Source organism: Saccopteryx leptura, chromosome 11, assembly GCF_036850995.1.
Source record: "Saccopteryx leptura isolate mSacLep1 chromosome 11, mSacLep1_pri_phased_curated, whole genome shotgun sequence".
Classification (NCBI taxonomy): Eukaryota; Metazoa; Chordata; class Mammalia; order Chiroptera; family Emballonuridae; genus Saccopteryx; species Saccopteryx leptura.
Genome location: NC_089513.1, coordinates 80,378,195 through 80,393,555, shown reverse-complemented (window position 1 = coordinate 80,393,555; position 15,361 = coordinate 80,378,195). Strand labels below are relative to the sequence as shown.

At 46.4% G+C, this 15,361-nt stretch overlaps 1 protein-coding gene across 10 annotated transcripts in view; it reads right to left on the bottom strand.

The window, feature by feature from the left end:
• The window catches only part of LOC136382963 (butyrophilin subfamily 3 member A3-like), a 108,903-nt gene that overhangs the window by 4,201 nt on the left and 89,341 nt on the right, over positions 1 to 15,361 (bottom strand). For 2 of the 10 annotated variants that reach the window (XM_066352366.1, XM_066352357.1), the window contains 3 exons: positions 2,500 to 2,700; positions 2,373 to 2,393; positions 2,268 to 2,294 (listed from right to left, as the gene is read on the bottom strand). The exons of 1 other annotated variant lie outside the window; for it this stretch is intronic. In XM_066352366.1, the coding sequence (XP_066208463.1) occupies positions 2,268 to 2,294; positions 2,373 to 2,393; positions 2,500 to 2,700 (249 nt within the window). Of the gene's footprint in view, positions 1 to 2,267; positions 2,295 to 2,372; positions 2,394 to 2,499; positions 2,701 to 4,010; positions 4,293 to 4,731; positions 5,074 to 5,393; positions 5,479 to 6,134; positions 6,263 to 9,045; positions 9,142 to 9,543; positions 9,680 to 9,851; positions 9,973 to 15,361 lie in introns of those variants that run through there. 7 more of the 10 variants (XM_066352358.1, XM_066352359.1, XM_066352360.1 and 4 more) reach the window with 7 other exon arrangements.

Genomic DNA, 15,361 nt, shown 5'->3' with positions numbered 1-15,361 from the left:
CAAGTCAGAGTGACCTTGGGCTCATGTCTATGATCCCATACTCAAGCTGGTTGAGTGTTGGGGACCGAAAAGCCAACAGGGTTTTTGCAGTTTAGATTTTTGGGGGACAGAGGTGTAGGGCACTGGCTGTAAGCTGATAGTCTGCCCAACCCCCCCCCCCCTCACTTGTTCTGTGAAGTTACTAAAAGCTGTTAAGCTGTGATGCTGGGTTGTTTGTACTCATCCTACCCCCCATGTCCCCCGGAAAGAATGGAGGCAAGTTCCTTCTATCCTTTGTTTTGTGTGAAGTTAAGATGTTATGTATGGTGGGGGTTTTCTGCACTTGGTAAAATTCTTGAGTTGCCTTGGAAACATTGTGATCAGAGATCTCTGATTTGCTACTGGCCTCACTTTGCCCTATAAATAAAGCAAGAAACGGGCGGGCGGGGCAGGGGTGGGGATCGCGCTCTATTCTTGCCAGCAGCAATCTCAGAGCCCTCCCCACCCCATCCTTTTATTTCTTTAAGCCTATTTTCTTAATTCACATTGTTCCCACTCAGGACCTGGAATTACTAGCTGTGCTGGTTCGCGGCAGATGAGCCTACTGCTCAAGCCGGCCACCTCAAGGTTTTGAACCTGGGTCCTGAGTTTTAAACTGAACATCATTCTGAGCAGCGTGATGAAATCTTGCGCCATCCTTCGCTGACCTGCCCTTTCGTGAATCGCCACTTAATTTTCTCTCTCTTAGAGAGAGAATGGAAGATGGAAAGCCAGACACAAAAACAGAAAGAGATACATCAAGTTGTTGTTCTGCCCATTCATGCATTCATTGGTTGATTCTTTTTTTATTCTTTTAATTTTTTTTAGATTTTATGTATTGATTGTAGAGAGACAGGGGAGAGAAAGAAGGGGGGAGGGAAGCATCAACTCATATTTGCTTCTTGTTTGTGCCTTGACAGGGCGGGCCCTAGGCCTCAAACTAATGACCCCAGCGCTCCAGGTTAATGCTTTATCCACAGCACCACCACAGGTCAGGCCTTTGCTTGATTTCTTGTATCTGCCCTGAGCAGGGATCTAACCCACAACCTTACCATGTCGAGACAGCCCTTCAACCAACTGCGCTACCCAGATAAGGCCCCCCTTAGCCACTTAGGACTGTCTCCATGATCTGATCTACTGTGGCACTGTGGCACTTTCACAGTGCTTGTGTTCCAGCGATCCTTATTTTAGTTAATAATGGCTGCAAAGTGCAAGAATGAACAGTAATGCTGGCAACCGGTGTGCCCATGAGAAGCTTTCCTTCATAGAAAAGGAAGAACCTAGTAGTGCATACAGGGTTTGGTACTATCCTCGGTTTCAGGCATCCACTGGGGGTCTTGGAAAGTGTTCCCCTGGGATAAGGGGTGACTACTTTACTCCCGCGCCTGGGCATGGGCTCCCCGTGTGCATATGTGTGTATGTGTGCTAGAATCCGTCTCTCTCAACCTGTTATTTCCTGCCTACTTCCGAAAGGAATTGGGCAACTTAATGAGAGAATTATTTCAGACACTATTCTTTTCAGCAGTTTACGACAACTCTGTGACAAGTGACACTGAAGCCACTCCTCTTCCTAAGAGACACTTTTCTCCAGTATTTTTTTTTTACAGAGACAGAGAGAGAGAGAGAGAGAGAGAGAGAGAGAGAGAGTCAGAGAGAGGGATAGACAGGGACAGACAGGGACAGACAGACAAGAATGGAGAGATGAGAAGCATCAATCATTAGTTTTTCGTTGTGCATTGCAACACTTTAGTTGTTCATTGATTGCTTTCTCATATGTGCTTTGACTGCAGGCCTTCAGCAGACTGAGTGACCCCTTGCTCAAGCCAGCGAGCTTGGGCTCAAGCTGGTGAGCTTTTGCTCAAATCAGATGAGCCCTCGCTCAAGTTGGCGAGCTCGGGACCTAGAACCTGGGTCCTCTGCATCCCAGTCCAATGCTCTATCCACTGCGCCACCACCCGGTCAGGCAGTATTTTTTTCGAAGAAGGCTACAGACTGTGTAAAGCCACCAGGGAGGGGAGGACCTCACACACTGAGTCCACCTCCCCCGCCCCTGTCCTTTCCTGTGTCCCCTGGATGTCCCGGTGCGAGCGGCCCCTGGTGGAGACTGAAGCCCCTTCTCCATTGAGAAAACCCCTGCCCGGCTCCCCCATCAGCGTCCTTATCTCCCCCACCCCCGGGGGGTTAGGGGTGAGGGAAGGGCGGGATCATATCCGAGCAGAGAGTCTGAGACGAGGGTCCGGGACACTCACGCGCCAGGTACTGGATCCTCCTCCACTCTGCGGGGAACAAGTGAGGAGTCGGTGACGCGCGTGACGCAGGGACCCCGGAACGCGCGGGGAGGGACCTGTACTTACTGAGTTCGCGCTGCAGCTCCTCTGGAAATAAGCAGAAAAAAGTCCCGTCACGGAAATTGAGGGGGGACGGGCGCGGTGGGTGCGCGGGCTGGGGTGGGGCGGTCGCGCTCCTGCAGCCGGGACTCACCTTTGGCGCTTCGCTCCCGCTGCTCCTTCAAGAGCGCTGCTTCTTTCTCCGCTCGCTCCCTCTCCTTCTCCGTGGACAGACCCTCATTTGTCTTCTGCTGTCGCCACAGGAAGAACCCCGCTGTCGCCAGAAGTCCCAGCAGAGCCGGTAGGGTCACCGCGAGGGCCACCATCCAGGGCCGCGCGCTCCAGAAGAGGGGACCTGCGAAGGGACAGCCTCAGCCTCTGACCTGGCGGGGTCACCAGGTTTCTTGGGACAGATGGTTCTCTTCCCAAAGTGCCCAGAACTCTGTCACATAACACTATTGTCTTGAAATGTTTGCCTCTCACATAAATAAGAATAGTTCAAATATAAAAAATACACATACAAAGTCATAGAAGACTTCTCTCCACTCCCTCGTTTCTTCCCCACTTATTAGTTCCCATTGGTCAGCTTTATATGGGATTAAGAACGTGAGTGTCGGGGTTGGAGGGCCTGGGTTCAAATTCTGATCTTCATCCTCACTAGTATGTGACCTGGAACTAATGACTTCACCATAATGTTCCTGGTGTCCCAACAGGTAGAAGGATTAGATTAATATTTATCAAGTGCCTGATGTATACTGAGTGCCACGCAAGTGTTTATTAAATTTTAAAATAGAAACATGTTCTTATTTGTTCTTGCTCACAGCAAACACAGCACTCTGCACCAGCTGGTCTGGCGCTTGCTCTCTCTGTTCACCAAGTGCCTTGAGGACCGTCCATGTCAGCACAGAGAGCACGTCTGTGTTCTCTCACAGTTTACAAGTTCCACGGAAGGGTATAGCACAGTCTCTAACATTCCGCTATTTTAATTAATGGTTTAAGAAATAGCGTTTTACATGGGTCATTTCACACAAATAAAAGCTGACCTGTCAGATAAATTCCCAGAACTGGGATTTTGTATCAATAAATAACTAGTTTGGTTAAAGATTGCTCCATTTCCCCCAATAGAAGCTGTGACAATGTATACCAGAAATATACCACATTGTAGCAACAACCCTCTAAGAGTGACTGTCTCCCCGCAAGCCTGCCACCAAAATGTGTTCTACACACCTTGTGTTTTGTTTGTTGCCCGTCTCACAAGTGGAAAACATTTCCTTATTCAGTGAGATTGGAAATCCTTTCATGAGTTATATACTTTCCTGTGAACTGATAATTCATGTTCTTTGCACATTTTTCTACTGAGTTGTTTTACATTTTAAGGAGATAAGACCGTTCTGTAAGATATAGGTTGCACACCCTGGTTTTCTTATGGTTGTCATGTCTTTGTTGACCTTACCATTTGCCACAATTCCCATTGCCTGTCACAGTCTGTGGCACGCAGGAAATGCTCAGAAGATGTCTGTGACATAAACAGCTTTATGGGGGAAAGAAGCACCCAGGTCCCTGCTCTGTGCCGTACCTCTACTGCAAAAACTCAAGTCAGCAGCAGACAGAAACAGTCTTCCCCCAGGGGCCACAGCTAAGCACAGGGTAGCGCAGGGCACTCACCTGCAATGGAAACCCTGGCTGTCTTTTCCTGGCTGAGCAGGGGGTTTCTGAAGATACAGGAGATCCCCCTCCCAGAGTCGCCTTCCACGGTCACAGATGCTGAGGCTGCATACAGACCCAGGCTGTCTGCAGTCACAGGAGCTGCCACAAAGGACAAGCTCTGTCCCCTGTCATCTCTCCACTCGATGTGGGGCTGCGGATACCAGCCTGCAGACGTGCACTCCAGACGAATCCCTCCTTCCTCATAGCCCTTCATTTCAATGTGAAGATCAGAGCCCAGCGCTGTGGAAGGAAAAGTGAGCCTGAATTATGGGGAGCCCTCTGTACTGGTAAGGGTCTCCTCAGGAATGGAGCACACACTCACTCTAGAGAACTCCAGCCGGGTTTCACTGAGGAGCTGTTTACGGACATGTGCTGTGCTGGAGAAACTGTTCCATGATGTGACCACTGTCTGATTATTGCCTGAACCTTACACTAGACCCAGCTCCATCTGGGTCAGAGCAGAGATTGTTTTCTGTAAATCCCCTTAGATGTGGCTAGACCCCTTCTCTTCCTTCCTCTTCCTGGAAGACAACCTGTGTCTGTCAAGGTCCTCAGAGAAGCAGAGTTGGAAGGCGGAGGTGGCATTTGTTGGTGAGTAGCCAGGAGTGCTCTGAGGTGGCTCTGGAGCCTCTCTCCCCAGTTCCCACAGAAGAACAATGAGAACAGACCTGAGGCTCACCTGCAACCTTCAGCCCCACCAGGGCTTTTTCATAGAAGTCTCCATCTTGGAAATAACACAGGTAGTTTCCGCTGTCAGAGACTGTGACGTTGTGAATCCGGAGAGCAGCCTTCCCCTCAGTGATGTCCTCTCTCAAAATCGAAGTTCTCCCTCGATACTCTGCTGCCTGTGTCTCTTCCCTCCCATGTGCATACGTGAGCACCACCTGCCTGAGGCTGGGTCGCACCCACTTTAGCTCCATATCCTCCGCGTTCATCTTTGGGGACAGGTGACAGGGCAGCTCAGCATCTTCACCCACCATGGTCAGGACGGGGTCAGGAGATCCAACCACAGTAAACTGAGCTGGTCAGCAGAGAAGCATGCTTTGTCACAGGTAGCTGGGGCAGAGGGTAACGGGGTGACCCACGCAGGTTGGGTGAGGTAAGAAACACCTGGATAGGCACTGAATCCTAACTGAAGTACAGTCAGGATAAGCCTTCCAGTCTACGGCCATACTACCCTGAACACGCCCGATCCCGTCTGACCTTGGAAGCTAAGCAGGGTCAGGCCTGGTTAGTACCTGGATGGGAGGATAAGCCTTCCAGGATGGGGAGGAGTCTTAGGCTCTGACTGGACACTATAGGCAGCTGCTTCAGATATATAAACGCAGAACTGTTTCCTACCTGAGCAAGGGGCGAGCAGCTGGACCAAGGTGAGGCAGACAGGGAGGCCAAGCAGATGGAAGGCCAGGGACCTCACCATTTTTACCTGTTGTGTAGATGGAGAGACAACAGAAAGATTTAGGTGGACGTGAAGACATGGAAGAAGATGGAGGAATCCACATGAAGACTCTGCCTCCCCACAGCTGACTCGGGGAGCACCCACAATCAGTGGTGACCCAAGAGTCTCCTCTACAAATGTCTGCTTGAGAGTCTCTTAACTTTTGATTCCAACATGGTATACATTCCTAAAATAATGTAACATTAAAGGTACTTATCCAAACCGTAGCCATCAGGAAACCCTGGGCTCCACCCTGAGGACGTGGACAGAAGCCTTCACTACCCACAATTCCCTGGGACAGCCAGCTCCCGCCTCCCCCATCACACTCTGAGGAGCACAGGACCCTCCTCCCTGAGTCCCCAATTCCATTGGAGTCCCCACAGTCTATGCTCAGCACACCAGCCAGAGGTTCCTGACTCACTTCCCCTCCCTCCTCCACTCAGCCCTTCCGGGGCTCCCCTTTCACTCAGAGCAGGAACTGAAGTCCTTTGTACCCTTAACTCTCAGAATTATCTGAATGTTTTAAATTAAAAAAATGTTCAGAGTCAGGAATATATATTCTTACTTATTTTAGGAGATAGTGGTTGTTTTTTATTCCTGATTATAGACAATTTAAAAAATAAAATAAAATTTACATAACTTACATGGTAATCATATACTTTCCTTTATAAGAATGTAAATATTTCTGGATGTATTTTGGCCACATATAGATAGCAAATGCTTTAAAAAGGTTTCATCTTTTCACCCACAAACTCAATTTGCAGTAATCATTCTTAAAGGAAAAAAGAAATCAGACATTAACACAAACATTTATGTTTAATGCTGTTCATCATAGTAAAATCTACAATAGCAAAATGTAAAATTTGCATACACAAATTAGATCCAATTCTGTTACAATTATAAATAAAACTTCTTTGTTAAAAACAAGTTTCCTAACCTACAGCTAACATAATACTCATTGAAAAAAAAACTGAAAGCTTTTTCTTCAACGATAAGGAATAAAACTCAGCCACCGATTCTTACTACTTCTATTCAATACAGTATTGAAACTCATAGCCAAAGCAATCAGACAAGAGAAAGAAATAAAAAGCATACAAATCAGAAAGGAGGGTTTGGACGGTACTGGTACAGTGGATAAAGCATTGACCTGGAATGCTGAGGTTGGTCTTAGAAGCCCTGGGCTTGCCTGGTTAAGATACATAGAACAAGTGATCAATGAACAACTAAAGTGAAGCAGCTATGACTGTACTTCTCACTCCTCCACCCCTCACCTCTTCCCCTTAATAAATAAATAAATAAATAAGAATGGGAGATATAAAACTGTCACTGTTTACAGATAACATTATACAATATATAGAAAAGTCTGAAGACTCCACTAAGAAAAAACACCTGTTAGAACAATAAGTGAATTCAGTAATGTCACAGGATACAAACTCACAAACCTGTTACATTACCATACAACAATAATGAATAATCAGAAGAAATAATTTTAAAATCCCATTTACAATTTCATCAAAAAGCATAGAATACATAGGAGTAAATTTAACCAACAGGTGAACGACTTGTATTCTGAAAAGTGTAAGACACTGAAGAAAGAAACTGAATTGGATATAGATAAATGAAACGATATACTGTATTCAGAGGTTGGAAGGAGTGGTAGAGCATTGGCCTGGAGTGCAGGAGTCCCGGGTTTGATTCCCGGCCAGGGCACACAGGAGAAGCGCCCATCTGCTTATCCACCCCTCCCCCTTTCCTTCCTCTCTGTCTCTCTCTTCCCCTCCCACAGCCAAGGCTCCATTGGAGCAAAGTTGGCCCGGGTGCTGAGGATGGCTCCATGGCCTCCGCCTCAGGCACTAGAATGACTCTGGTTGCGACAGAGCAATGCCCCAGATGGGCAGAGCATCGCCCCCTGGTGGGCATGCCAGGTGGATCCTGGTCAGGTGCATGCGGGAGTCTGTCTGACTGCCTCCCCATTTCCAACTTCAGAAAAATACAAAAAAAATAAAAAAAAATTTTTTTAAATGTCTTTTCTTCCCCCCCAAACTCAAAAACATTGGTACTCAAAGACACACACAGACCCATGCTCATTGCAGCAGTATTCATGGTGGCTAAGGCCTGGAAACAACGAAAGTGTCCCTTAACAGAAGACTGGATAAAGAAGAAGTGGTACATATATACAATGGAACACTACTCAGCCATAAGAAATCATGACATAGTGACATTTAGGACAGCAAGGATGGACCTTGAGAACATTATACTAAGTGAAATAAGTCAATCAGAAAAAGCTAGGAACTATATGATTTCACACATAGGCGGGACTTATGGACATAGATTAAAGTGAAGTGGTTACCAGGGGGAGGGATGGGGAGGGGAGTCAAGAGGGACAAACATTCAGTGATAGAAAATGATTTGACTTTGGGTGATGGGCACAACACAATAATCAGTTCAAATGCTATAAAAATGTTTATCAGAAACCCATGTACTCTTATTGATCAATATCACCATATTGAATTTAATTTCTAAATTAAAAATAATCTTCAGAAATAACTAATTCTAGATATTATGCTCCCTGATGTCAAAATATGATACAAGTTTACAGTAATAAGAACAGCATGGTGCTGGCATGAAAATAGACACATAGTTCAATGGGACAGAATAGAGAGCCCAGAAATAAACCTTCAGTTATATGGTCATTTAATCTATGACTAAAAAGGCAAGAACACACATGTAGTAAAGACAATCTATTCAAAGTGTTGTTGGGGAAACTGGACATGCAGAATAATGTAACTGGATCACTTTTTTACACACTATATAAAAAGAAACACAAAAGGGATTAAAGATTTAAATGTAAGACCTGAAACCAAAAACTAGAAGGAAACAGAGGCAATGGACTATGTAACATGGAACTTAGTAACATCTTTTTGGATATGTATCCTCAGGCAAGGGCAACAAAAGAATAAATAAACAAATGGGATAACATCAACCTAAAACATGTTTGGCACAGCAAAGAAAACCAGCAACAAAATGAAAAGACAACCTACAGAATGGAGGAAGATATTTTCCCATTATACATCCAATAGATGATTAATATCAAAAATTTATAAAGAACCCCTACAACTTAACACAACACATACCAAACAATCAGATTTGAAAAAAATGAGCAGAGGGCCTGAACAGGCATTTCTCCAAAGAGGAAGCACAGAATCCAGCAGACACCTGGGCTGGAAACCCCTCTGAGGTCAGACAAGGTATCATTTAACCATTCTTTAGCTGTTGTATACGTAGGTTGTTTTAGATTTTTTTAATTGTAAGGCCAGTAGCCACGGCCACCATCACAGCCGCCTGGCTCGTGCAGGTTCGCATTGGATTCGACAGACGGTAATGAAACAATGGAGCCAAGAACTGGTGGGCCATTACCTTTAATCCTAGCTTGCACCTGACAGGCAAAAATACACATAGTGGGAAACACTTCCCTTCCCTTTCCATTCAGGGCTCCCAAAACCACTGACTTATATCAGTATTCCTAGAATCAAACGCCCCACCAGCCTTACTCACCTCTTTTTCCCCTTTCTCTCTCTCTGCACAAACTGGCTTCTCCTTCAGCACTCTGCCATCTTGGCTGCCTCTCCTCTGCAATGCTGATGACAGGATCTGAGTGAGAGAGCCCCTGGTCTGCCTCATCTTATAGTGTAGAAATTAAAGTCTTTAAGCCAGTGTACAAATAAGGAAGTCTCTGATACAAAGCCACTTATCTGAGGCATAAATGGGATTCCTCATAAGAGTGCACCACCCCACATCATGCAGCAGTCAAGGGTGTGGGGAAAAGCTTAGTGTTGAGAAGATCTTAGTATTAAAAGGGTGGGAAAGGCTTAGTTTTAAAACTAAGCCTTAGGCTATAAGGACCCTGCCTGCTGACAGCCTGTCTCCCACACCCAATGCAAACTATAAGTGAGCAAACATATATATCATACTTGCAAACTTATTTGACCCACATCTATATGACACATAATTCTACAATGAACATCTTTGCATGTAAATCTTTAAGACACACACCTCTCTTTTAGAACCTCTTAGAACACACTCCCAGAGACGAGCAGGAGACACTCTAGGAGGCCTTTGCTTCTTCCTGAGCACAGGAGGTTTCTAGAAACGTGCAGCTGTGAAGCTCCCTCTTTTCGGTTGTCTCCCTCCCACAGATTTCCCAACGCAGGCACGGCCTTGCCCTGCCTCTGTGGGCACACCTGTGCCCTCAGCTGCCTGTTCACGGCAGCACACTCCTCCTCTGGGTGAGGAACGTCCTGCTTCAGGCTCCTTTCTACGGAGACCTGGGGCCCTGGCTTTTAGCATCTTTCCACACTTACCCTTGACGCTCCCAGCTGCAAATCACAGAACGAAGGCACTCAATAAATAGCTCTCCGTTCTAGTTAAGTCTCCCTCTGGAAGAAAGTGTGGGGGAAAGAGAAAGCTTGCCTTTTCCGAGAAACAGCTCAGTTTCTCTTTGAAAGCACTGGTTTTCTGATTGGCTCAGAGCGGTGTGTCTCATCAGTTGCTGGGCAGAAACCAGTGGACAAGATTAGCATGGAGGAAGTCCCTGTGATGAAGATCGGCTTCAGCCCGTCTCTGTGTTTAGCTGTAAAATGGAGCTGTTATGGTTAGGTCCCCTCCCCAAGAAGGAAGCCAGGCCACACATGGGGATGAAACAGTCTATTGGGGCATCTGCATACAGCTGGGCTGAGACCCTAAATGACATCAGCAGCAAGGGGAAGAGAAGCCCTATTCTGTATGGGACAGTCTGGCAGTGTTTCCCACCGCAGGGCAGAAACTTGTTACCTGTGGCGGTGAAACAAGGAGGGAGGGTGTTGATAGCCAGAGGCCAGATTCCAACACTGTGGGGGGTTTTGCTTTCTCAGGGCCTGACCAGCCTTAGAGATATCATTTGTCTCTAAACCCTTAAACCCAAGAGATAGTGGGGAAAAGCCTTTAGAAGACTTGAAAGAACAGAGTCTGGTATCAAAGGTTTTCTTAAGAGGAGCTGTGGTCTCCAGGAAGGACTGTAGCTAGAAGAGGAAGCCTTGTAGGGAAAGAGCCAGGACCTCCACACCCCACTTTGCATCCTCTGCTGGGCTTCCCATTGATCAGCCCGGGCAGAAGCCACAGGGTAAGTTTTTGACCAGAGGAAGAGAAATGCAGGGTTGATGTTGGCACATGAGCAATTTCATGGAACAGAATACAGTTCTGTTACTGTGATGGCTCAGGACAGAATTAAGACCACTCAACAATTTGTTTTGTGCACAGAGAAAAACATGACCAGTGTCCAGACCACAGCAGCACCCAAACCTCCCCTATCCTTTGATTGAGTGACCAATTACATCCTGCACCATCCTGACAGCATTCTATCCAGAGCAAAGCCCTTCTTCTCTACATCCTCCCCAATTCTGCTAATACAGCCCAAATATTATACCAAGTCTTACTGACACCATTTACATAATATATTGTAAATCTGTATAGTTTTCAAGACTGGGGCATATCTTGGATTTTTGAGTTATTGTAAATAATGTGCTTTACATATGAGTCTTTGTTGACATAGATAAGTTTTCCATATATATATGTATATATATATGTATATATATTTTTAGAGAGAGACAGAGAGAAGAAGGGAGATAAAAAGCATCAACTTGTAATTGCAAGGTTTTAGTCATTCATTGATTGCTTTCCATATGTACCTTGTCCCGGTGGGATGGAGGGAGGGTGCTCAAGCCAAGCCAGAAGCTAGTCAGTGGTCAATATGAAGAGTGACCAGCTCACTATCATACAAATGCTTCATAAGATAATAACATCATCCATTTCACCCATCTCATCTCAGTGAAAAAAAGGAGTAACACCACAGTAAAAGCAGGCATTCGGAAAGAAGGAACTTCCAGTTGATTGTGAGATGGGTTCAGTGTGTCAGGAAGGACTTTGCCCACATGCTCATATACCCTTGGACACAGAGCTATATTTCTGAAAATGTATCCGAAAGTGTATGGAGCCTGACTGGTGGTGGCGCAGCAGATAGAGGGTCAATCTGGGACACTAAGTTCTCATATTCAAAACCCTGAGGTTGCCAGCTGGAGTACAGGCTAACCAGCTTGACCAAAGGGTCGCCATCTTGAGCTTGGGATCATCAACATGATCCCATGGTCGCTGCCTTGAGCCCAAGGCCATTCGGGCCAATGGCTTTTTTCTTTTTTTCTTCCTTTTTTCTATTTTTAAGTTTTCTTATGTGATAAGCAGGGAGGCAGAGAGACTGACTCTCTAATGCACCCTGATGGGGATCCACTTGGCAAGCCCCCTACTGGGCAATGCTTTGCCCATTAGCGACCATTGCATAGTTGCTCAGCAAGTGAGCTAATTTAGCGCCTGAGGGGAGACCATGGAGTCATCCTCAGTGTCTAGCAACAACTTGCTCCAATTCATGGCTGAGGGAGGGGATAAGAGAGATACAGAGAGAAGGGAGAGGGGAAGGGGTGGAGAAGCAGATGGTTGCTTTTCCATGTTTTTTTTTTCCTAGACAGATTCTGGTGCTGTTTCTTATCAATCTATATGAGATTACTATAAATTAAAAATGTCACCTCTGTATTATATTTCTGCCAAAAGTCCTTTATCACCACAGTTTGTTCTTGGCTTTTTCATTGGGACCATGATTAAGACCTAAATATAGCCCTGGCCAGTTGGCTAAGTGGTAGAGCATCCAGCCGGCATGAGAAAGTTGAGGGTTTGATTCTCAGGGCACATAGGAGAAGCGACAATCTGCTTCTTCACCCCTCCCCTTCCTCTCTCTCTCTCTCTATCTTCCTCCTCCCTCCCAAAAGGAATGGCTGGAGCAAAGTTGGCCCCTGGTGGCACTGAGGATGGCACCATGGCCTTGCCTCAGGCTCTGAAATAGCTCGATTGCTGGAGCAGAGGCCCCAGATGGTCAGAGCATCGCCCTTAGAGCGCCTGCTGGGTGTAGGGGGCTTGCTGGGTGGATCCTGGTCAGGGCACATGCAGGAGTCGGTCTCTGCCTCCCCACCTCTCACTGGATTAAAAGAGAGAAAGAGAGAGAGAGAGAGACCCACATGCAATTTACCGACGAGACTTCCAGGAGAATACCTTCCCAAACCCAAATTCGATCATATCATTTATTTTCCTTAAAGCTACTGTATATCTTCTTAGTGACTCCAGGATTAGGCAACGTAACCTGGTCAAGGAAATGCCGTAGCATTTGGAGTTCTGCCTCCTTCCTCTCCTCCCTTCTCTCCAGTGACCTACCCACACCTGACAGAATTTGGGTGGAGGTATTAGGATGGTAGTGCTGTCTCCCCCTCCTCCCAGCTGCAGATTTCTCTGAACTGTGTGGATGCCCTGGAGATGGCTCTGGTTGAGGATTTTGGTCTTGTCTCTTTTGCACGTGTCTAAACCAAGTTAAATCAAAGGACTGGGTGAGGGGCTTCACTATGGCACTGTGTTCTTTGACTTGCTATTGAGCTAAGCGGTCCCTCACTCTTCCCTGGGGCACACACTGTCAGCTCACTGGTAATAACCAGATATGACACAATGATATGTTGACATTGTGAGAATGACATCACTCCCCTATTTACCAAGCCCGTGTTGAGTTTACGTGCACTGTGCTCCACAGAGACTGTGTATGTGATGGGCAGGGAGGGAAGTGAGGAGGCCTGGGGAAGGGGGGGATGGGTTTCTGTGCAGAAAAGAGACTAGTGAGGAAGATGGTGAACATACATGCCCTGGGGTCAGGTTGAGTGGAGAGCTCTCTGATTCAAATTCCTGTCAATGCTTTGGAAATGGGAAGTCCCCAGAATAAACAAAAGAGGAAGGCAGGGAACTTAAAGAAGCCAATATCTGCAGTTGGGTTGAGCAAGGGAGAAACAAGAGGGTGCAGGGAGGGAGCAGGGATGTCAAAGCACTCTGAGCTCTCCCCACAATCTACTCCACTGCAGCCCCTCCCTGTGGCCTGGTGGGGCAGAGCCTTCCCAGCAGGGCTACACTCACTCTCTGAAGGACTAGCTCCAGAAAACATGGGAATACAGAACGTAGGAATTTTAGGGGCAAGGCATGAATTCATTTGCCTTGTTTCCTCTGGTCTTAGTTGTCACTCTGGTTTCTTATCAGATATGGTCTTCGTTTGAGCTCCCCCAAGAGCAGAGTCTGAGACAGAGATGCAAGCAAGTATTTTATTTGGGTTCTAGTCCCAGAAAACACTGTGGGGATGTCAGTATATGAGATAGAGAAGTACCAATAACGAGTGTGATAAAACCTGGATATCTTGTGGACATCTGTGGCTCAATCTTGCTGGGGAGTCTCTGAGACATTGTGTGAAACTATAAGCTACCATCTCAGAATTGTCACTGAGGGATAAAAACTCAGAATGATTTATCCACCATCCAGCTCCTCATTGGCTGAGGATAGTTTAGGATGAGCACTTACAAGTGAGGGCGCGTGTATGTGTGTGTGGTGTTTGTGTGTGTGTGTGTGTGTGTGTGTGTGTGTGTGTGTGTGTGTGTGAGAGAGAGAGAGAGAGAGAGAGAGAGAGAGAGAAACAGAGAAAGAGAGAGAGAGAGAGATGGAGTGAAGAGATTGAGAGGCAGAAAATGTTTAGCTCAGAAGGCATTTTCTTTGTTCCAAAGAAATAAGCCTCCAGGCTAGGAATTGTCAGTATCCTCAGAAGACCTCTTTTGCCTACACACTGGTTACAACAGTCCCTCCCCCATAGCAACCAATGTCCTAATCATCACCAATACATTAGTGATCCTTCAAGTTACTTGGGGAAGGAGAAGTAGTTTAGCTAATATTATGGTCACAATCCTGGAGTCCTTCCTGTCCCCTAAAGAGAAATGGAGGCAGTTCTCACCATCCCTCCTCTCTGTCCTCACCACTGAGATGCTGTCAGTGGTCTTCATTTCTGCGTCTCCTGAGGGGCAGGAGCTCAGAGTCCCAGAGAAGGGAAGAGCCACTGATCCGACCTGCATACACCGGAACTTCTTCTATTCTGCAGGGAGAGGGATTTTATAGTCTTCTTTGTAGAACAATGGGGGGAAATCCCAATTTTCCATGTCACAGACCCTCCTGACAAAAATAACTGGTGGGGAAGCAGGCAGACCAGGGCAGCTAAAGCCACAGAAGAAGGAACTAAAGGCAAAGGAGGAGGAAGGCTGGGGAGGAAAGGCAGTGGAGGCCCATGTGACTGCTTATGGTGTCTGCTGGCTGAGTTGTGTTGTCACCTGTTTCAAAAGGATCTCATCTGTCACATGGAGGCAGACTCTTCCTCCACGCAAGGCAGTGGGTACCCTATTTTCTGCTCAAAATGTTGTGCACATTCTCAGGCAGATGCAAATTAAAAAAATTGCCACTAATTGCTTTCAAGAAATCCTCCTGACCCTGGCCAGTTAGCTTAGTAGGTTAGAGAATGGTCCGGAAACACCAAGGTAGCAGGTTTGACCTCCAGTCAGGGCACATACGGAAAGTGACTAATCAACGCACAACTAAGTGGAACAGTAAATGAATGCTTCCTCCTTCTCCATTCTCTCTCTGTTTCTGTAAAAGAAATCAATTAAAAAAGAAAGACTGAGAGAGAGAGAGAGAGAGAGAGAGAGAGAGAGAGAAAAGAAGGGAGGAAAGAAGGAAGGAAAGAAGAAAAGAAGGTGGAGAGAGAGAGAGAGCGCTAAAGAAATGGCTATTCTTGGTGGGTGAGCTCCAACTCAGGTCAAATAAAGACGAGTGAGGGAAGTGAGGGCTTCCAGGGAAGCAACAGAAAACAGAAAGATGAAAATTCCCCAGAAATGGCTTTTTAAATGAGAAATTAAATGCCCGAAAAAGGAAGAAAGGAATTGTA